This window comes from Microcebus murinus, chromosome 14, assembly GCF_040939455.1.
Source record: "Microcebus murinus isolate Inina chromosome 14, M.murinus_Inina_mat1.0, whole genome shotgun sequence".
NCBI classification, from domain to species: Eukaryota; Metazoa; Chordata; class Mammalia; order Primates; family Cheirogaleidae; genus Microcebus; species Microcebus murinus.
Window position 1 is genome coordinate 80,147,520 of NC_134117.1, and position 22,911 is coordinate 80,170,430.

Genomic DNA, 22,911 nt, shown 5'->3' on the forward strand with positions numbered 1-22,911 from the left:
TTCAGTTGATTTTTTTTCCTTAACTTTTTAGTTTAATTAAGGCCAATTTATTTATTTTTGTTGTTTCTGTATTTGCTTTTGGAGTCTTATTCATAAATTCTTTGCCTAGGCCGATGTCCAGAAGAGTTTCCTACTTTTTCTTCTAGGATTTTTATGGTTTTAGGTCTTATATTTAAGTCTTTGATCCATCTTGTTAATTTTTGTGTATGGTAAGAGATAAGGATCCATCTTCATTCTTCTACATGTGGCTCTCCAATATTCCCAGCATTATTTATGGAATCAGGGGTGTCCTTCCCCCAGTGTATGTTTTTGTCTGCTTTGTCAAAAATCAGTTGGTTGTAGCTGTATGGTTTTATTTCAGGGTTCTCTATTCTGTTCCATTGGTCTATTTGTCTACCTTTATACCAATATCATGCTGTTTTGGTTATCATAGCCTTGTAAAATTTGAAGTCCGGTAATGTGAGGCCTACAGATTTGTTCCTTTTGCTTAGGATTGCTTTGGCTATTTGGGCTCTTTTTTGATTCCATATGAAATTTGGAATTGTTTTTTTCTAGTTCTGTGAAAAATGATGTTGGTATTTTAATGGGAATTGCATTGAATCTGTAAACACTTTGGACGTTATGTACATTTTAATAATATTGATTCTTCCAAATCATGAGCATGGGAAGTTTTTCCATTTGTGTCATCTATGGTTTCTTTCATCAGTGTTTTGTAATTCTTATAGAGATCTTTCATCTCTTTGATTAAGTATATTCCTAGATATTTTCTTTGCAGCTATTGTAAATGATATTAGGTTCATGATTTAACTCTCAGCTTGACTGTTATTAGTGTATAGAAATGGTTACTGATTTGTATATGTTAATTTTGTAACCTGAGACTTCACTGAATTTCTTTATCAATTCCAGGAGTCTTTTGGAGGAGTCTTTAGGATTTTCAACAGTTTTAAAAGAACTGAAATCATACCGAGTGTGTTTTCTGGCCATAATAAAATCAAATTATGATTCAGTAATAGAAAGATAATAGGAAAATATCCATTCAATGGAATATTAAGCAACAAACTTCTAAATAGTGCATGGATCAAAGAAGCGTTTCAAAAGAAATTTTAAAAATGCATAGAACTGAGTGAAAATAAGGATGCAACGTATCAGTGTATGTTGGAAATAGCTAATTTTCTGATAGAGAAATTTATATCCCTAAATGCTAACACAGAAAAGATGAAAGGTGTCAACATGTAATTAACCTTCTATTTTAAGAAAGTAGAAGAAAATAAAATCTCTGCAAGCAGAAGGAAGGAAATAAAGCTAAAGCAGAAATCAGTGAAAATGAAAATTAGAGAACAGTAGAGAAAACTAATGAAACACGTGGTTCTTTGAAAAAATCAGTAAAATTGATAAACCTCTAGCAATATTGACAAAAATATGAAAAAGACATCACCAATATCAGGAAAGAAACAAGGAATATCACACCAGCATCCAGTAAGAGGATAACAAAGCAATATTGTCGGCAACTTTATGCTCATAAATTTTACAACATAGACAAAATGTACCAGTTCTTCAAGAGCCACAACACTATCAAAAGTCAGTCAGGGCCAGACGCCGTGGCTCACGAGTGTAATCCTAGCACTCTGGGAGGCTGAGGTGGGCAGATTCCTCAAGGTCAGGAGTTCGAGACCAGCCTGAGCAAGAGTGAGACCCCATCTTTTACTAAAAATAGAAATTAATTGGCCAACTAAAAATATATAAAAAATTTAGCCAGGCATGGTGGCACATGTCTGTAGTCACAGCTACTTGGGAGGCTGAGGCAGAAGGATTGATTGAGCCCAGGAGTTTGAGGTTCCTGTGAGCTAAGCTGAGGCCACGGCATTCTAGCTGGGGCAACAGAGTGAGACTCTGTCTCAAAAAAACAAAAAACTCAGGGTGATACAGATAATTTGAATGGTCCATAGGTTGTCATAAAGGTTGACATAGATAACTTGAATCAAATAAATTAAGTTTAAAATCAAAAGCTCTAGAAAAAGCAATCTTCCAGCACAAGAGAATTGTAGTTTTCACTATTCTACCAAACATTTAAACAAGAATTGATGATTTTACATAACGTGTTAAGACAATAGAGGAAGACACAGATATATGACAAAATTCCTGTTTGTGATAATAATTCTGCAAACTAGAAATAAACAGGACTTCCTTAGCTTGATCAAAGAACATCTCCAAAAAAAATCTACAGCAAATATCATATTTACTGAATGCTTTCCCTTTAAAACACTAAATACTTTCCCTGTAGATCTGGGCACAAGTGAAGGATGTTTGCTCTCACCATTCTTACTCAGTATAGTACTGTAACTTCTAACAAACACAATAAGGCAAGAAAAAAAAGAGAATGTGTACAGACTGAGAGAAGAAATAAAACTGTCCATATTTCCACATGATGAAGTAATTCCATGTGTAGAAAATGCCAAGGAATCTTACTTTGTTTTTTTATTTAAAAAAGAAAAAAGAATTTGAAAGAAGCAAAACCTAAGAAATTCCAAATGGATCTAGATATTGCTTTAAGAGATGGTGAAAATTAAAATATAAATGACAAAGATTTATATAATAAAAATATTTTTATATGTAACCCCTTTATAATACTTGAACATGATATTAAATGTATGTTTCATTTTTGAACCTAAGTATTGCTTAAACATATTAGTAATAATTTCAGTTGGTAAGGCCTTAGCAGAGCAAAGTTTCTCCAAACTGAAATTAAGTTTTTAATTTTTATTTTGTTTTCCTTTATTTTGTCTTTTATTTTTTTATTTTACCGTATTATGGGGGGTACAGGTGTTAAGGTTACATATATTGCCCATGCCCTCCTCCCCCCCCCAGTAAGAGCTTCAAGCGTGTCCATCCCACAAATGTTGCATATCTTACTCGCTGTAAGATATCCATCCCCTCCTCCCCCCTCCCACCCTTCCAACAGCCGATAAATGTTACTCCTATATGTCCACTTAGATGTTGATCCGTTAATACCAATTTGCTGATGAGTACATGTGGTGCTGGTTTGTCCATTCTTGAGATACTTCACTTAGTAGAATGGGTTCCAGCTGTATCCAGGAATCTACAAGAGGTGCTAAATCACCATTGTTTCTTAAAGCTGAGTAGTATTCCATGGTATACATATACCACATTTTATTGATCCACTCAGAATTGATGGGCACGTGGGTTGTTTCCACAGCTTTGCAATTGTGAATTGTGCTGCTATAAACATTCAAGTCCAGGTGTCTTTTTCATAAAGTGACTTTTGATCTTCTGGGTAGATGCCCAGTAGTGGAATTGCTGGATCAAATGGTAGATCTACTTGTATCGCTTTGAGGTATCTCCATATTGCTTTCCACAAAGGTTGAACTAGTTTGCAGTCCCACCAGCAGTGTAGGAGTGTTCCTCTCTCTCTGCATCCACGCCAGCATTTGTTGTTTGGGGACTTTTGGATAGAGGCTATTCTCATTGGAGTTAAGTGATATCTCATTGTGGTTTTGATTTGCATTTCCCTGATGATTAGAGATGTTGAACATATTTTCATATGTTTGTTGGCCATTATTCTGTCTTCTTTTGAGAAGTTTCTGTTCATGTCCTTTGCCCATTTTTTGATAGGGTGGTTTGATTTTTTCTTGCTGATTTTCCTGAATTCTAAATAGATTCTAGTTATCAGCCTTTTATCAGATGTTTAGCTTGCAAAAATTTTCTCCCATTCTGTGGGTTGTCTATTTGCTCTGTTGACAGTTTCTTTTTGGCTGTGCAGAAGCTTTTTAATTTGATCAGGTCCCAATTGTTTATTTTTGTTGCTGTTGTGATTGCCTTTGGGATCTTCTTCTTAAATTCTTTGCGTAGGCCAATGTCTACAAGAGTATTTCCAACATTTTCCTCTCGCATTCTAATAGTTTCACACTTAAGGTTCAAGTCTGTTACCCAGCGTGAATTGATTTTTGTGAGAGGTGAAAGGTGTGTGTCTTGTTTCAGTCTTCTACATGTGGCTATCCAGTTTTCCCAGCGCCATTTATTGAATAAGGATCCTTTTCCCCAGTGTATGTTTTTGTCTGCTTTGTCGAAGATTAGTTGGCTATATGAGGATGGTTTTATATCTGGGTTCTCTGTTCTGTTCCACTGGTCAATGTCCCTGTTCTTGTGCCAGTAAAAAGCTGTTTGACTGTAACCTTGTAGTATAGTTTGAAGTCTGGTAAATTGATACCTCCTATTTTGTTTTTATTGCATAGGATTGATTTTGCTATATGGGGTCTTCTCTGGTTCCATACAAAGCGTAAAATTTTTTCTATATCTGTGAAAAATGATGATGGCATTTTGATAGGGATTGTGTTGACTCTGTAGGTCACTTTGGGTAGTATAGACATTTTAACAATGTTGATTCTGCCGACCCATGAGCATGGCATATTCTTCCCTCTGTTTACGTCCTCTGCTATTTCCTTCTTCAGTGTTTCATAGTTCTCCCTGTAGAGGTCTTTCACCTCCTTAGTTAAATATATTCCAAGGTACTTTATTTTCGTTGTTGCTATTTTGAAGGGAATTGAGTCTTTGGTTTGGTTCTCACTTTTACTGTTGTCGGCGTATATGAATGCCTCTGATTTCTGTGTATTGATTTTGTATCCTGAGACTTTACCAAATTCATTTATCGGATCAAGGAGTCTCATGGTTGAATCCGTGGGGTTTTCTAGGTATAATATCATGTCATCAGCAAAGAGTGAGAGTTTGATCTCTTCTGCTCCCATTTGGATGCCCTTAATTCCACTCTCTTGTCTGATTGATGTAGCGAGGACTTCCAGCACTATGTTGAACAGAAGTGGAGATAGTGGGCAACCCTGTCTTGTTCCAGTTCTAAGTGGGAATGCTTTCAGTTTTTCCCCATTCAGTATGTTATTTGCTGTGGGTTTGTCATATATGGCTTGTATCATTTTTAGGTAAGCCCCATCCATGCCTGTTTTGTTGAGCATTCTTATCATAAAAGGGTGTTGAATTTTGTCAAATGCTTTCTCTGCGTCTATTGAGAGGATCATATGGTCTTTGTTTTTGCTTCTGTTTATATGCTTCTTTCCACCCTCCCCAACTCTGTGGCTGCTCCTGGGCTTCTGCCAGCAGGCCAGACCTCACACCACTGGGCCTCCCCTGGCTGCGATGCCAGCTGGGATGTTCCCTTTGCAGGAACGCCACCTGGGCTGGGCATACGGCCTCCCTTTGGGAGGAGGGTTGCCCTCTAGGACGCTGATCTGCCCCTGAAGGCACACACACCTCAGTAGGCTGTTCGTGTATATCCCTTCTGTGCCCTGGGCAATGCGAGATCTGGGTGCACGGGATCTGGTCTGCAGGTCTGACCTCTGGGCCCCAGAGTTCAAACTATATCCCCACCAGGGAGAGGAGTTCCAGTCCCAATTCACCCACGGGGAGCCCAAGCTGGGTCTGTGTCTCTCAGCCTCAGGGTCTGCCCCGCTCTCCTGGGATCACCGTGCCAGCAGCACCTGGGAGGACTGGCAGGTAAGGAGCTCACCGTTCTGAGTTCCCCTCAGTCAGCTGTATGGCCCCCAAAGTGAAGGCCCCGTTCCATGGAGGTGCCTCTGGCTGGTGGCTATATTGTCCCTCTCGGCAGCTGCAGACAGGGTCGGGGGAGAGGAGATGGAGGCAATATGGTGCCTGCCGCGCGGCTCTGGTCTGTGCACAGGGAAGTGCCCTGCAGGAGTTGGGAGCCTGGTGCCGCGTCCACTATAGGCTTACCACTCACTGGCAGTGGCCATCTCTGGGCTGGTGTTCGCAGGTCTCTCCACCTGCTGGGGAACCCACCAACAGTCCGAGATGCAAGGGAGGGGAATTTAACTTCTCCACCTACCCTTGCCGCTGGTCTCCAGGCTTCTCTGGAGGTCTCTGCTTCCAGTCCTCCTCCGTAACCTCCTCCCATGGAGTCTCCCGTGATCTCAGGTACCCCTCCTTCCCACCCTCATCTGACGTATGCTTGTCTGCTTGCTTATTTCTTCTAATTTTTGCTAGAATCTGTCTTTTCTGCAGAGATACTGTGTCTGGCAGTGTTTCTCGTCTGCCATCTTGATCTTCCAAGGAATCTTATTTTAGAAAACCTCCCAGAACTAGTGAATAATTTTCACAAAGTGTCAGGATATAAGATGAATACACATATAATCAGTCCGTTTCTCTTCACTTATAAAGAACACATGGAAACACCACTTATTCCATATAAATTATTACATATAAAATAAAATAACTTTGGTGTATAAATTTAAGAAATATTAACATATGGATAGGACCTTTATGCTGAAAATGACAAAATGCTGATGAAAGAAATGAAGGAATACCTAAGTAAATGAAGACACTGGTCACTTTATGGATTGAAAGAATCAACATAGTAAATATGTCAGTTCTCTCCAAATTGATCTATAGGCCTAATGTCATTTCTGTCAAAATCCCAGTAAGGGTTTTTGGACCTAAATAGCCTCCTTCCAAGATTTATATAAATAGGCAAAGGAACTAGATATATCTGAAACAATTTTGAAAAAGAGAGTAGTGAAGTTGGAGGATTATAGTAGTCTCCCCTTATCTATGGTTTTGTTTTCTGCAGTTCTGCAGAGTTCAATCCATTCACATTTAAAGTAATTGCTGATAAGGAAGCACTTTGTCCATATTATTTGTTTTCTGTATGTGTTACGCCTTTTTTTTTATCCCATATTTCCTTTATTACTGCCTTTTTTGTGTTCACTTGATTGTTGTAGTGAGTCATTTTCACTGTCTTCTCATTTACTTTGTATATACTTTTTAGATGTTGTCTTTGGGGGATCACATTTAGCATCCTGAGTTTAGAACAGTCTAGTTCGAAAAGATTACACCTTAACTTCAGTAGCATATGAAAATTCTTGCTTCTACACAGCATCCCTTTCCCCTTTATGTTGTCATTGTCACAGATTACATCTCTATACATTGTGTACCCAGTAATGTCAATTTATATTTGGTTTTTACCATTTGTCTTTTGAGTTCTATTACGTAGTTAACATTATTGGAGATCTTTATTTATTCATCTGGATTTGAGTCTAGTGTTCTTTCATTTCATTCTGAAGGATACGTGTTATCATTTCTTACTTGGCAGGTCTAGTAGTAACAAACTCACTTAGCATTTGTTTATCTGGGAATGTCTTCATTTCTTTCATTTTAAGGACAGCTTTACCAGGTACAGAATTCTCTGATGATGGTTATTTTCTTTCAGCAATTTAAATATGCTATCCCACTGTCTCCTGGCTTTCATTTGATTTCTGATGAGAAATCATCTGTTAATCTTATCCAGGATTCCTTGTACAAGTAAAAATGCCACAAAACTTTCCTACCATCCTGAAGTTCTCTTTCCTGATTTAGCATTCACTTGGTTACTGTCAATTTTTGATTATTTTCCAGAGTTCTAAGTTGGTTTTTATAGTTTCTCCTCATTTTTTGATGTTTCTATGGGGAGTTAAGCTTGGAATCGCCTACTCCACCAACTGGTGATGTCACTCAACAATGTTAACTGAGTGGACCTGTTGTCCATTGTTCCACAGCAAAGATAATTTTGAGATATGCAAGGAAACAGGACTCATACACAGGAGTAGCAGCATGGCATTGGTAACTGCTTGTACATGAACTCAGAAGTTCGATTTAGTAGATATCAAAAGCAACTGCCATAGATATTTTTTAACTGCCATAGATTATTTCTAAGGAAATGATGTGTAAATGATTAAAGGAAAGTATAATAATAATGAATAAAATAGAAATTTTAGTAAAGATGTAGAAAATGTAAAAAAGAATCAAGTGGAAATACTGCAGTAGAAAAGTACAGTAACCAAAATGAAACATTTAATTAAGATGAATGGTAAATTTGAGTTGGCAGGACAATTACTAATCAGGTGCAGATCAGTGTAGATTGTGCAGTTTGAAGAAGAGCCAGTAAAGTAATGAAGAAAAATGAACAAAACCTTAGAGAAATACAGTATCATTAGGTACACCAACATAGGCACAATTGATATAAGATAATGAGGAAGACAAAGGGAAAGGAAAACTATTTGAAGAAATCTCTGAAAACATCTAAAATTTGTTGAACGCCAATCTACCCATCCAGGAAGCTCAGCAAACTCATAGGAGGATAAATGCAAAGAGCCTTACACCCAGACACATCATAATGAAAATATTTTCATCATGCACTTACTTATATTACCAAAATAAGAGTAACACTGAGTTCTCACTTATGACAGTGGAGATCAGAATTCACACGGCTGAATGAAAACTTTACCAAGAATCTTATATTCAGCAAAATTATCTTTCAATAAGTACAACAAAATAAAGAAAATATACAGATAATTCATTGCTAGCAGGCATGCCTTATAAACATGATAGTACAAGTGCTGATGAGGATGTGGAGAAACTGGATTGTTCATACATTTTTGGTGGTATTATAAAATAGTACAGTCATTCTGGAAAATGGTTTGTCAATTCCTGTTTGTGTGTGTGTGCCAATTTCTTTTAAAACTAAATATACACTTAGCATATGACCCACTAGTTGTACTCTTAGGCATTTATTTATGCTTGAGAAATTAAAATTTATTTAAAGAAAAAATGAAAATTTACATTTCATCAAAAACAGGTGCATGAATTTCATAGTGGTTTTATGGCATTTAGCCATAAAATTGTTTAAGCCTAAAGCTGAAACAATTCAGATGTTCTTGAATGGGCTAGTAGTTAAACTAATATATCTATATCATGAAATGTTACTTATAATGAATTATCAATACATGCAGCAACTTGGATGAATCTCAAGATATTAAGCTAAATTAAAAATATATAAATAAAATTTACATATTTCTTTTGGTCACCTCTAGAATTGGGATGGACTTCTTCCTCCCCCAAATTTGGTTTAGCTAGGCAGACTGATAATGATCCATGTATGTCTAGAGTATAAAAAAGCATTTATTACTCGTAGGGACAGGCAGAGAGGGATCCCAGGCAGGTATGAAAATGACTTGAGAAAGAAGGCAGAAAAATGGCTTGCTTTTTTTTTTTGGTCATTGGGAGTTTGGGCTGGGGTAAGTCCACACAAGAAGCATGGAATTTGTGTGGTTGGCATTTCCTTCTAGCACCACGGGAGAGGGAACACTTAGGCTTTATTATTGGTTTGTCTAAATAAATGTTGGATAGGAGTGGAGACAAAGGGGTGGGATTTGAAATCTATTAGCAGCTAAATATCAAAAATGAAGCTAGGCTATTTATTGTAATACTTATGATTTTATTTGTATAACATTCTTGAAATGACAGCATAGAGATAGAGAACAAATTAGTGGTCACCAGTGTCAGGAAGGCAGGGAAGATGGGAGATGGCTCTGGTTAGGAAAGGGGAGCTTGTGGGATCCTTGTGATGGGACTATTCTTATCTCCACTGTTGTGGTTGTCATGCAAATCTAACATATGGTAAATCCACACAACTCATGCATGTAAAACTTGTGAGATCAGTATAAGATCGATTGAGTCTATGTCAGTTCCTGGCTGATACTGAACTATATATAGTTAGGCACGATGGCACCGTTGGGTAAAACTGGGTAAGGGGAGATATTCAGGATCTTTGTATTATTTCTTCCAGCTGCATGTCAATCTGAAAATTATCTCCAAATAAAATGTTTTGTGAATTGTTTACCAAACTAAGAATGGTGCTACTTCTTAATCTTTAATAACGGTCAAAAACGTGGACAAAACATGATATCATTCAGTATTTGTTGAAAAATTATACCATATCTTCCAAATGAGTAATAGTAGTTCTTCAGTATTGCCAATCTTAATAAATATCATAGAGGATGGTCTGTCCATTACACACAAGAAAAAATAATAAAACATTAAGATTGGGAAGCCAAATTGTCATTTTTAAAAGATGATTTGTGATCTATACAAACAAAATAAATAATCTACACAAAATGATTTAAATTAATGTTAGTTCACCCAGGTGGTTGGCTGTAAGAACAATGCTTAATATCAGTTGCAAGTCATTGACTATACACCATCAAACAGGTATATAGTAAACAATTTTCTTGACAGTTTTATGGAGAGAGAGTTCACATAGTACATCTCAGAAATTTAACATGTATAATTCAATCATTGTCAGTGTGTTGCAGAATTGTACAACCATCACTACAGTGTTTTTTTTAAGAACATTTTCATCACCCCTAAAACAAACCCAGTATCCATTAACAGGTACTTTCAATTTTCCTTTCCCCGTAGTCCTTGGAAACCACTGATCAATTTTCTGTTTGTGTGGAATTGCCTAATCTGGATGATTTGTATAAATGGAATCATATGTGACCTTTTCTGCCTGGCTTCTTTCACTTAGTGTAATGATTTCATGGTTCATCCATATTGTATCATGAATCAATATTTCACTTGTTTTTATGGCCATATAAATTATGTTGTATGGAAATACCACATTTTATTTGTCCCATTTGTTAGTTGGTAGACATTTGCATTTTTCCCCACTTTTTGATGATTATGAATAATTCTGCTATGATTGTTTGGATACAATTTTTCTCATGGACATGTATTTTCAGTTATTTTGTATATATACCTAGAAGTAGATTGCTGGGTTATGGGGTACTTCTGTGTTTAACCTTCTGGGGAATTGCAAGATTCTTTTTTGTAGCAGCTGGAGTAAGTGGGTACATTCCCACCAGCAATGCATGAGTTTTCTGATTTCTGCAGATCTTTGCAAATACTTTTTATTATCTGTCTTTTTGATTATACCAATACAGTAGTTGTAAAGTGGTATCTCATTGTAGTTTTTATTTGCATTTCCCTAATGGCTAATGTTGCTGAACATCTTTTTATATGCTTATTGGGTACTTATATATCTTCTTTGCCTATTTAAAAAGTTCACTTTATTTCGTGACTAACAGAAAAATAGAGAAGATAATAGAAAGAATTACCATATACCCTATGCTGTTTCCCCCATTATTAACATTTTAGTATGGTACATTTTTGACAGTTATTGAACCAATATTGATACATTATTATTGACTTAAGTACATAGTTTTATTTAGATTTTGTTAATTTTTACCTAATATCCTTCTTTGTTCCAGGATCCCTTCCAGGGTACTGTAGTACATTTAGTTGTCATGTCTCTTTTGGCTCCTCTTGGCTATGGTGGTTTCCCAGACTTTCCTTGTTTTGGATGAACTTGACAGTTTGGAGGAGTCCTGGTGAGAGTATATATATAAATTCCACTTCCTGGAATTTGTCTGATGTTTTTATCAAGATAAGACTGGGATTATGGGTTTTGGGGAAGAAGGCCACAGTGATAAAGAACCATTTTTTGTCACATTATATCAAGTATGCATACTGTCACCATGTTTTATGACTTCTGATTTTGGCCTTAAATGCCTTGGCTGAGATAGTTGGTTTTCTCCAGTATAAAGTTATGTTTTTTTCTCAACTTTTCCATGTTGTACACATGGAAAATGTGACATTGGAAAAATGTCACTATGCACAGTTCATACCTGGATGTGGGTATTTATGCATTTTGTTGCTGTTGTTTTGGAGCACTTCTTTTCTACTATAAGTGTTCCAGGCTCATCTTGTATATTTCCCTCCTCAGTTCTAAAACCAGCCATTTCTGCATATAACCTGGTTCCTTTTATTGAAGAATAATGTTGGAAACCAAGATCTGGGCTGGAGGTGTGTTTGTGCTAATAGGGTGTCTGCCCTCTCAACTTACAGAGCAGGGAAATACACATGTGTATACTAACCCCTGTAAATACATGTATCTGTAAGTTTTTCTGTATGTAACCATCTGTGTCTATATTAAGCGACACATGCATTTATACTTATATCTTCAACTCTTGTTCATTACAATGTGGATCATTCTAGCTTCCTTCCTTGCTTATGTGTAAATGACCACACCCAACAGTAAGAAATCTGACCATCCATTATCCATGTACTTTAATTGTTCTTTCACTGTATACATGTGTAGCACTATCAGAATTGTTAATCAGACCCATGTGGGAAATTTTATGATTTTATCAACCAAAGTACAGTACTTGTCTGGACATTTGCCTTTTGTCTCACAAACTCTATTTTCAATGTTATTTAGATAAGCACTTCCTCCTACATTGAATGGGGTCCTTCAATGATGTCATTGTGTGCATTTGTAATATAAGGTACAGACTTTTGGTACAGTCTGCATTCATTCCTGGTTTTCTCAACCCCCTACTTAGGTGAAATGGGTAATTCCTTGGAATATGCAGACTACTAATATTTAACATAGGAGAAATAAATCATTCAAATAGGGCAATGTCTGTAAAAGAAATTGAATCATTAAAGCTTTCAAAAAAATATGAGACTTTCTTGGTTTCACTGGTGTTTCCTACTCAACATTTAAGGAGGAAATAAATCAGTTCTCTACAATGTCTTTTACAAAAGAGATGCAGAGGGAACCTTTCTAACTCTTTAAGGCCATTATTTCTCTCATCCCAAAAGCAGATGAAGACTTTACAAGGAAGAAAAACCACAGACCAATATATCTCGTGAATATAGATGCAAAATTCCAAATGGAATCCAAAAGTGTATAAAAAAGAAATAGACCGGGCGCGGTGGCTCACGCCTGTAATCCTAGCTCTCTGGGAGGCTGAGGCGGGCGGATTGCTCGAGGTCAGGAGTTCGAAACCAGCCTGAGCAAGAGCGAGACCCCGTCTCTACTATAAAATAGAAGGAAATTAATTGGCCAACTAATATATATACAAAAAATTAGCCGGGCATGGTGGCGAATGCCTGTAGTCCCAGCTACTTGGGAGGCTGAGGCAGGAGGATTGCTTGAGCCAGGAGTTTGAGGTTGCTGTGAGCTAGGCTGACGCCACGGCACTCACTCTAGCCTGGGCAACAAAGCGAGACTCTGTCTCAAAAAAAAAAAAAAAAAAGAAATAGACATTATGACCTACTGGCATTTATTTCAGGTATGCAAGGCTGGTTCAACATTTGAAAATCAGTTAATCAATCCACCACATCAAACAGCTTACAGAAGAAAAATCATATATCAGCTGATGCAGAAAAAGTATCTACAAAATCTAACACTGATTCATGATAAAAACTAAGCAAACTAGGAAAAGAGGGGAACTTCTTCAATGTAATTTTTTTAAAAACCCACAAAAACCCTGCTGCAGACATACTTTATGGCCGAGAAACTGCATGCTCTTTCCCTAAGATAAGGAATAAGGCTAGGATGTCCATTCTTACCACTATTATTTAGCATCTTACTGGAAATCATAGATAATGCAACAAGACAACCAATTAAAAGGTATACAGATGGAAAAGGAAGAAATAAAACCCTTTGTTCTCAGAGGCATGATTGTTGAAGGAGAAAATCCTAAAGAATTGAGAGACTCCCAAAATGAATATATCTTTATAGCATAGTTGCAGGCTACAAGCTTAATATGAAAAAAATCAATTGCTTTTTTCATTATTCATTGTGTTATTTGTCCTTTTATTGTTGAGTTGTATGAGTTCTTTACGTATTCTGTGTACCCATCCCTATAGGTATATTATTTGCCATATTTTTTCCCATTTGTGGATTGTGATTTTATTGAGTTCTGCAAAAGAGTTTTTCATTTCATGAAGTCCATTTTCTTTTATCTTTTCTTTCTTTTTTTTTTCTTTCCTGTTTGTATGTTTGGTACTGTATCTAAAAAAGGCTTTGTCAATCCCAAGGGCACAAAGATTCACTAGTATATTTTCTTCAAATAAAAACTTTTTTTTTTTGAGAAGGTCTTCCTCTGTCACCCAGGCTGCAGTGCAGTTGATATACACAGCTTACTACAGTCTTGAAATTCTAGGCTGATGGAGTTCCTCCCACCTCAGCCTTCTGAGTACCTGGGACTACAGTTATGTGTCACTATATAACTGTAAAACCACTAGTTTTTCTTATTTTTTATAGAAATAGGGTCTCACTATGTTGTCAAGCCGGTCACAAACTCCTGGCCTCCAGCGGTCCTCTTCCTCTGCCTCCCAAGGTTCTGAGATTACAGGTGTGAGCCACCACACCTGGCCAAGTAAATAACTTTTAAATTTAGATCTGTGATCCATTTTCAATTATTTTTGTGTATGGTATGAGCAAAGGAATCATTTTCATTGTTTTGCATGTAAATATGCAGTTATCTTAGCATCATTACTTGAAAACATTGTCTTTTAATCATTGAATTTTCTTGGCATCCTTGTTGGAAATCAGCTGAACATATATATGTGTTTATGAACTCTTCAGTTTCATTCCATGTGTTCATCCTTATCCCATTACTATACTGTCTTGATATTGTAGTTTTGTAGCTAATTTTGAAATGGGGAATCTTCTACTTTTTCAGGATTGTTTTAATTATTTTCAGTTTCTTAAATTTTCACATGAATTTTCAAATTGGTTTGTTAGTTTTTACAAAAAGGCAGTTGGGATTTTGGTATAGATTGTATTGAATTTAGATGTTAGTTTGGCATTTATTGCCATCTTAATGATAAGAACTTTATATGATGCCATTCCATTTATTGAAGCTGTCTTTAATTTCTTTGTAGCATTTTTTTTTTACTATTTTTTTTTTTTTTTTTTTTTTTGAGACAGAGTCTCGCTTTGTTGCCCAGGCTAGAGTGAGTGCCGTGGCGTCAGCCTAGCTCACAGCAACCTCAAACTCCTGGGCTTGAGTGATCCTTCTGCCTCAGCCTCCCGGGTAGCTGGGACTACAGGCATGCGCCACCATGCCCGGCTAATTTTTTTTTTTATATATATATCAGTTGGCCAATTAATTTCTTTCTATTTATAGTAGAGACGGGGTCTCGCTCTTGCTCAGGCTGGTTTTGAACTCCTGACCTTGAGCAATCCGCCCGCCTCGGCCTCCCAAGAGCTAGGATTACAGGCGTGAGCCACAGCGCCCGGCCTCTTTGTAGCATTTTTTAGTTTTCATATGGTAAGTTCTGTACCTTCGTGATTAAAGTTATTTGTAAGTATTTTATTCTTTTTGATGCTGTTGTAAATGTAATTATCTTTCTAATTTCATTTATGGCTTGTTCATTGTTAGTGAACTTATAGCCTACAATGTTGTTGAACTCTATTAGTTTTAATGATGTTTTGGTGGATTTCTAAGACATTCTATATTTTAGACCATGCTACTGCAAATACAGATAGTTTTACTTCTTTTTTTCCAATCCGGATGCTTCTCCCCACCCCACCCCACCCCACTTTTCTCGGTTAGAATCTTCTGGGTAAGTGGCAAGAGTACATTTCGCATCTTTTTTATTTGAACTTAAAGGAAAATCATTCTACTTTTTATCGGTTAGTATGATGTTATCTGTGGACTTTTTGCAAATGCCTTTTATCAGGTTGGGGAAGTTTGCCTCTATTTCTAGTTTGCTGATTTTATCAAGAAAAAAAGTGTTCAATTGTGTAAAATGCTTTTTCTGTGTATATTGAGATGACTGGTTGTCTTTTGTCTACTTATGTAGTGTATTAATTGATTTTCAAATGATAAATCAGTTTTCCATTATGAGGATAAATCCCACTTGATCTTGGTGTAGAATCCTTTTTATGTTACTGGACAAAAATTGCTAGTATTTTGTTGAGGATTCATAGGTCTATAGTCATGTCACATTGGTCTGTAGCAGGGGTGAGGAACTTGTGACCTTCTAGGTCCCTAAGTATGGCTTTTTGAATGAATCCAAATTTTACAGAACATATTCTTTTATTTTTATGAATACATTTTTATCTTTTTATTTTTAAAATGAACGTATTTAGAATGCCAAAGAATAAAATAAGTTTTAACAAAATAATCCTCCCACATTGACTGGCACAATTAGAACATTAGCCATAAGAGGCTAAATTGACAGCTGCTACCCTGGTGATCTAGTTTTAACTTCCCCTGCCCAGCTGGCTCACTATCTCATGAGGCTGGTTGGTGAGAGTTTATGGGGTCGAGTACGCCAGTCTTACGAGCTTTTGACAGTGGTGCACTGTGTTTTTGTCTGAAGTGGAATGTGAAGAGTTGCACAGCTCAACAGTATTTTTAAATTCTGTCTGCTTAATAGTCCATCATGTCAAAGAAGACCAAGAGAATTCTGAAGAAAATATCTTTTAATAAGGGTTGGCAATTGCAATTTTATTTTGTTTCTGCTAAAGATAAGATGATTTGCTTGCTTTGTGATACTGCAATATCAACATTAAAGAAATTCAATGCCCATAACGCTCGTAAGGACCACAAATATTTTAAATTAGAGGAAGAGGCGTGAAAGGTTGTATTGAAGAAATTAAAAGATGAAAAGCAGAAACAAAGACAGTTCTATGAAGCAGCAATAAGACGTGAGACTAATGCCACTGAAGAAACTTACAAAGTAGCTTATATACTTGGGGAAAAAGGGAAGCCATTCAGTGATGTAGAAATTGTGAAAGAATGTATTGTTGAAGTTGTGAGATCCTTAGACCCGGATAATGTTTTTAGTACAAAGGACTGCCTCTTTCAAGGTGAACCATAGCAGCATGAATTAGCCTTTGACTTAACAGAACAACTTCATGCAGGACTTCAAAAGGAAAATATATATTATTCAGTCGCTTTGGATGAATCAATTGATAATACTGACTTGGCGCAGGTTTTATACTTCATTTGGGTCATAACAGATGATCAAAAGATCATAAAGATGATCAAAAAGATCATCTTTGCTACGAAGAATTACTGTCTATGGGCAACTCTTGGGAACAGAACATGTGGAATAGATATCTTCAACAACTTCCAAGATAAATGTTGTGAAGTTGGATTGAATTTGGTAAATTTAGTGTATTTATAGACGGTGCAACTTCTGTGATGGGAAAGATGAAATGTTTATTGCACAGATAAAATTATGAACAGATTCAGAGGCTCTCATTTGTTTTCATTGTATCTTGCATCTGCAAAATCTAAAGCTGCTAAAATAGCTAAAGCTGCTATTTTAAGTGACACTTTGCAGCAAGTGACAAGTATTGTTCACTATATTTGTGCAAGTGCAACACGACATTGTTAATTTTGTAACATGCAAAAGTTGAAGGATGAGGTATTGAGTGTGGATTTGCCCTATCATTCTAAAGTGCATTGGCTGTCACAGGGATAGGTGTTAGCCAAAATTTTATCTCTGTGAGAACAGATAATCAAATTTTATGAATAACAGAATCAGCAATGTAAATTATTAAAAGAAGATTTCTATAGGAATGCAGCATTCTGTGTGATACCATGTCAAATCAAAATGATCTGTCTTTGCAAGGTTTTTAAATCTAAGTATATATGTGATATGTGGCAAAAAATCCAAACATTTCAAAAAAAGCTATCTTTCCAAAACACTTCTTCAAAACGAAATTTCAGGTGAACATTTTCCCCAGTTAGCAAAGATCATTGATTAGCAGGATACTATATGGAAATCATCTGAAGAACAGGCAGCTGTTATAGACTTATTAATTAGAGAATACAGTGAAAGGTTCACTGGCTTTGAAAATCATGACATCACACTCAAATTAGCATTTCAGCCTCACCTAGTTGGTATCACCAAGGCACCTAAAGAACGATGGATGGAATTGATTGAGCTTCTCAGTAGATGACATGACAACAATGACAGTAGAAGTCATTGTTTGTTGTTAAGAAAGATCCAGGTGAATTATGGAAAAATGCAGAATACCCACACTTTCTGCAACGTGCTGGAGAAATACTTTCTTGCTTTTCAGCCACTTACTGCTGCAGATCTACATTCTCCTACCTGACCCAAATCAAGATGCCCTTAAGGTCACAGGTGACTGATACCCATCCACAGGATCAGCTGAAACTGCAGACCTCCATGCTGCAATCAAATATTCAAATATTTCCCAACAAAAAGCAGATACAACAAAAGTCATTAAAAGGTAACTTTAAAATTCATTTTTTAAAATTATTAAGTACATAGTAGTTATATTTTTACAAAATTATGTACATTTGTAAGAATAGTTAGTTGAAGTTTCTTAAATCTGGCCTTATTTGATTACAGGTAAATAAATGCAGCCTTCCAATATGATAAGGTTTCCCACCTCTGGTCTGTAGTTTTCTTTTCCTGTGTCTGATTTTGATACTGGGGCAATATCAGAATCATAGGATGAGTTGGCAAGGGCTGGCCTGCCTGCCTGCCTGCCCGCCCACACCCCCTCCCTCCCTCCCCCTCTCCTTCCCTCCCCTCTTCCTCCTCCCCTCCCCTCCCCTCCCCCTCCCTTGCCTCCCCTTCCTTTCCCTTCCCTTCCTTTCTTCTCTCTCTCTCTCTACCCCTCTCCCCCCTCACCTCTCCTTCCTTTCCTTTCTCTTTTCTTTCTCTCTTTATCTTCCTTTTTCTTTCTTTCTTTTCTCTCTCTTTCCTCCTTTTTCTTCCTCCTTTCCTTTCTCCTTTCCTTTCTCTTTTCCTTTCTTCTTTTTCCTTTCCTTTCTCCTTTCCTTTTCTTTTTCCTTTCCCCTTTCCTTTCCCTTTTTTCCTTTCCTTGTAATTGATATTTCTTTTTAAATGTTTGGGAAAACTCCCTGTTGAAGCCATCTGGACCTGAGCTTTTTTTTTTTCAATGGGAAGTTTTAAGACTATTAATTCAATCTTTTTACTTATTATAAGTCTTTTCAGATTTTTATTTTTTCTTGAGTTGATTTCATTAGTTTTTGTTATAGGGATTTTTCCTTTTCATTAAGTTGTATAATTTGTTGGCATATGTTGTTTATAGCATTTTCTTATAATTCTTTCCATTTTTTGGAGACAGAGTCTCACTCTGTTGCCCAGGCTGGAGTGTCATGGCATCAGCCTAGCTCACAGCAACCTCAAACTCCTGAGCTCAAGCAATCCTTCTGCCTCAGTCTTCCAAGTAGCTGGGACTACAGGCATGCGCCACCATGCCTGGCTAATTTTTTCTATATATATTTTTAGTTGTCCAGCTAACTTCTTTCTATTTTTAGTAGAGACAGGGTCTCACTCTTGCTCAGGCTGGTCTCCAACTTCTGACCTCAAGCAATCCTCCTGCCTTAAAGTGCTGCTAGGATTACAGGTGTGAGCCACCATGCCCAGCCCTCTTATAGTTGTTTTTTGTTTCTGTGCAAATGCTAGTGATATCTTTTATCCTTAATTTTAGTAATTTGAATCTTTTGCTTCCCAAAATCAGTTTAACCAGAGCTTTGTCAATTTTGTTGATTTATTTTTCCCCTAAGAAACAGCTATAGTTTTTCCATTCTCTCCTTCATTAATTTTTAATCTTTTTTGTTTCCTTTTCTTCTGTTTGCTTTGGGTTTGTATTACTTTTCTTATCTAGTGTTCTAAGGTTAGTTTATTGATTTGAGATCCCTTTTAATGTGGTTATTTACAGCTGCAAATTCTTCTCTAAGCATGCTTTACCTGTGTCCCATAAGTTTTGGCATGTTACATCTTCATTTTTACTTATCTTAGCTGTTTTTCTAATTTTCCTTGTCATTGCTTCTTTGACTTTTTTTTTTTGCTTAGGAATAAGTTACTTAATTTGTGCCTATTTGTGAATTTTCAGAATTCTTTTGTGTTACTGATTTGTGATTTCTTTTGGCTGTGGTCAGGGAATCCTTTTAAATCTATCCTGAGGAAGGAAATATCTCATATGCACTTTTGAAGACTGTCTTTCTGTTTTAAAGTGAAGTGTTCTGTCTCTTAGATCTGGTTGCTTTATGTTATCATTCATGTCTTCTATTTCCTTATTTATATTTTGACAATTTTTTCTATCGAAAGTGGAATGTTAAAGTCTCCAATTGTTGACTTTTGTATTTTTCCTTTCAATTTTGTCAGTTTTTGCTTCATGTACTTTGAAGCTCTGTTGTTAGCGACACATATGCTTAGAATTATGTTTTTTTATATTGTTTCTTTATATTGATTGATCTTTTTATCATTATAAAATGTCCCTCTTTATCCTTAGCAATAGTTTTTGTATTAAAGTATATTTTTGTATGATATTAGGATAGCTACTCCAGGCTTATGAATTCCATATGCTTGAAAAATCTATTTCTGTCTTTTAATTTTCAGTGTATTTATATCTTTGAATCTAAAGTAGATCTCTTGCATATACTGTGTGTTTGAATTTTGTACAACCTGAGAATTGCTGCCTTTCTGTTGGTCTTTTAAATACATTTCTATTTTTCTGTTATAATCAATAGACAGTCCCTGACTTACTACAGTGGTTTGACTTGATGATTTTTTAACTCCACTATGAGTTTATTAGGATGTAATGCCACTGGAAGTTGAGGAGCATTTGGACTTACAATGGCTCAACTTAAGACTTTTTCAACTTTACAGTGCATTTATTAGGATGTAGCCACCTTTTATGTGAAAAAACATCTGGATTTACGATGATTTGACTTAGAATATTTCAACTTTACAGTGGGTTTATTAGGTATTAAATGCATTTTAACTTATGGCATTTTCAACTTATGATGGGTGTGTGATGGGTAAGTTGAGAAACATCTGTAGTTGGGTTTACATATTACATTTTATTTTTTGTTTTTTCATGCTTTTTTGATTTTCTATTGTTTTCTGCTTTTTTCACAAAGTAGATATAGTATAACATTTTAATTCGTTTAATGATTGTTTTCATTTAAAAAAATTATTTAACTAGTGGTTGCCCTAGAACTATCAGAATCTACTTTAGATTTATACTGCCTTAACGCCAGTGAGATACAGAACTGTTACTTATGTAACTCTAGTTCTTCTTCTTCATTTGTGGTATTATTTTTATACATATTACAACTATATGTTTAAATCTCAATAATGCATCGTTAGGTTCAGCACCCCAAATCTGAAAATCTTAAATGCTCTAAAATGCAAAATTGTTTGAGTCCAACATGATGCTGAAAGGAAATGCTCTTTGGAGCATTTCAGACTTTGGATTTCTAGCCTTGGGACACTTAACTAGTATATATAATGTAAATGTTCCAAAATTTGAAAAAAATCTAAAAATCTGAAACAAATTATACGAAGTAATAATTACAGGTTGATTATTTCTTTTTGAGTTTCTCCTTTCCTGATTAGCCTGTCTGCCTGCTATCACCCTCCACTATTAGCCTCTATTAATTGCTGACTTATTTCTTTATTGTTTTTAACAGTGCCCTGGGCTATATTTTTGCTTACAGTTTCCTCCATTTAAATTTGGGCCCATTTCAGAGTGTAGTCTTTGAGGCCAGTTTTTGAAGTTAGTTTTCATGCCAGTATTCTAGAAGTCATCTCCTAAAAAATATGTTTCAAAATCATTATTGTAGAAAATCTGTATGTTAATGTATTTGTATGAACGTGTTAGAAAGGAACAAATCTGATTGCCCTGGATGCCTTTTCTTGGCTGTTTCTTTCCCTTGTTATCTTCGGTAGACTTTCAGTTGGTTTGTGGTTTAGCTTGCTTTCATGGATCTAACACCTTCTTAATTGGTTATCATTGAATTTCCATTGTTTTCAAGGTTGACCTTAGGCTTGAACTTACCTACGCTTTTTTCTATACAAAGTCAGTTTTCTAGAGGAGAGTTTTAGAGCTCTTTATTATTATGGCTTGCCTGTGTTCTTGAGTAAAAGAAAGCTATGTGCCAATATACTGGATCTCAGGGGCTGGAACAGTGTCTTGTTTTTCTCAGAGTGACACTATGCTTTATGATCAGGGATCTGGGTGGGGAGCAGTTGTCTCTGGTTTTCTTGGTTTCCTCTGGAATCTCTTCCCAGTCAGCTATTTGTGCCAAGCATTTTGGTGCTCCAGTATTCTCAGACTGGCATGGCTGGGATGGATCTTCCAAGTGGGGTAAAGGAAGCTAGGTAGAGGAAGCCAGATGAAGACCTCTCAGCCATACTTTCCTAGAACATGGTGCTGTAGGGGTTCAGAAGTGCTAGTGGCCTGCAGGAGACACCTACACTGAGAGAGAAGTCTGGAGATCTGTAAAGGGGCCTCCTTGAGTATTCAGTGAAGTGCTAATTAGCATGTGTGTGTGAGGAAATTAATGAAATAACTTTTGAAAAGAATTAGAGGGAACAGTATGCAGCACTCACACACAGATTAGAAAAGACTGTTTCCACTAGCCAGAGTGGAAAAACTCAATTCACAGAGTATTGGTTAGAGTGCTCAGAAAAGTCTTGTCTCAGTAGTGAGGAATTTGTGTGCCCCAGAATTTCCTAAAAGTAAGACCTGACCATATCAGATTGTTTCCACATGACTTAAGGGCATCCTGAAACAAAGCACACAAATACATATAGGAATCCAAAAGTATTCAGCATCCAACAAAGTAAAATTTACAATATCTTCCATCCATTGAAATATCAGACACACAAACATATGGGAAAACATGGGCCTTGTTGAAGAGACTAATCAGTAAATTGACATGGATTCAGAATTAGCCAATAAGTTCATTGAAACAGTATTACAACTGAGTTCCATATTTTCTAAAACTTCAGAGATACGGAAGATCAACGTTCAGTGTAACAGAAAAGATGGAAATAAAATTTCTGTAAATGAAAACTATAACGTTTGAAATGAAAAATGCATAGGGCAAGAATTAATGGGCAGATTAGACATTGGAGAAGAAAAGATTAGTGAACTTAAACACACAGTGATAGAAACCATGAAACCAAATGAAACAGAAAAATATTTGAAAAAAAAAATAGCTCCTATGAGCTATAGGAGAACATCAGGTAGTCGGATGTACCTGGAATTGGAGTCCTTGAAGGAAAGAGGGCAGGGAACAGAAAATAATACTTTGAGGATGATAAAAAAATTTCCAGATGTGATGGGAACCCTCCAATCTAAGAAACTCTTCAAACTCCAAGCACAATAAGCATAGAGAAAACCACACCAAGGCACTGGAATCGTAATCACAATACTCTAAGCCAGTG

At 36.3% G+C, this 22,911-nt stretch overlaps 1 protein-coding gene across 5 annotated transcripts in view; it reads left to right on the forward strand.

Moving 5' to 3' along the window:
* LOC142860946 (uncharacterized) overlaps nucleotides 1-22,911 on the forward strand; it is a 57,048-nt gene that overhangs the window by 22,038 nt on the left and 12,099 nt on the right. For 4 of the 5 annotated variants that reach the window (XM_076010355.1, XM_076010354.1, XM_076010356.1 and 1 more), the window contains one exon: nucleotides 17,756-17,929. The exons of the other annotated variant lie outside the window; for it this stretch is intronic. In XM_076010355.1, coding sequence (XP_075866470.1) covers nucleotides 17,756-17,929 — 174 coding nt within the window. The remainder of the gene's footprint in view (nucleotides 1-17,755; nucleotides 17,930-22,911) is intronic. 5 annotated transcript variants of the gene reach the window in all.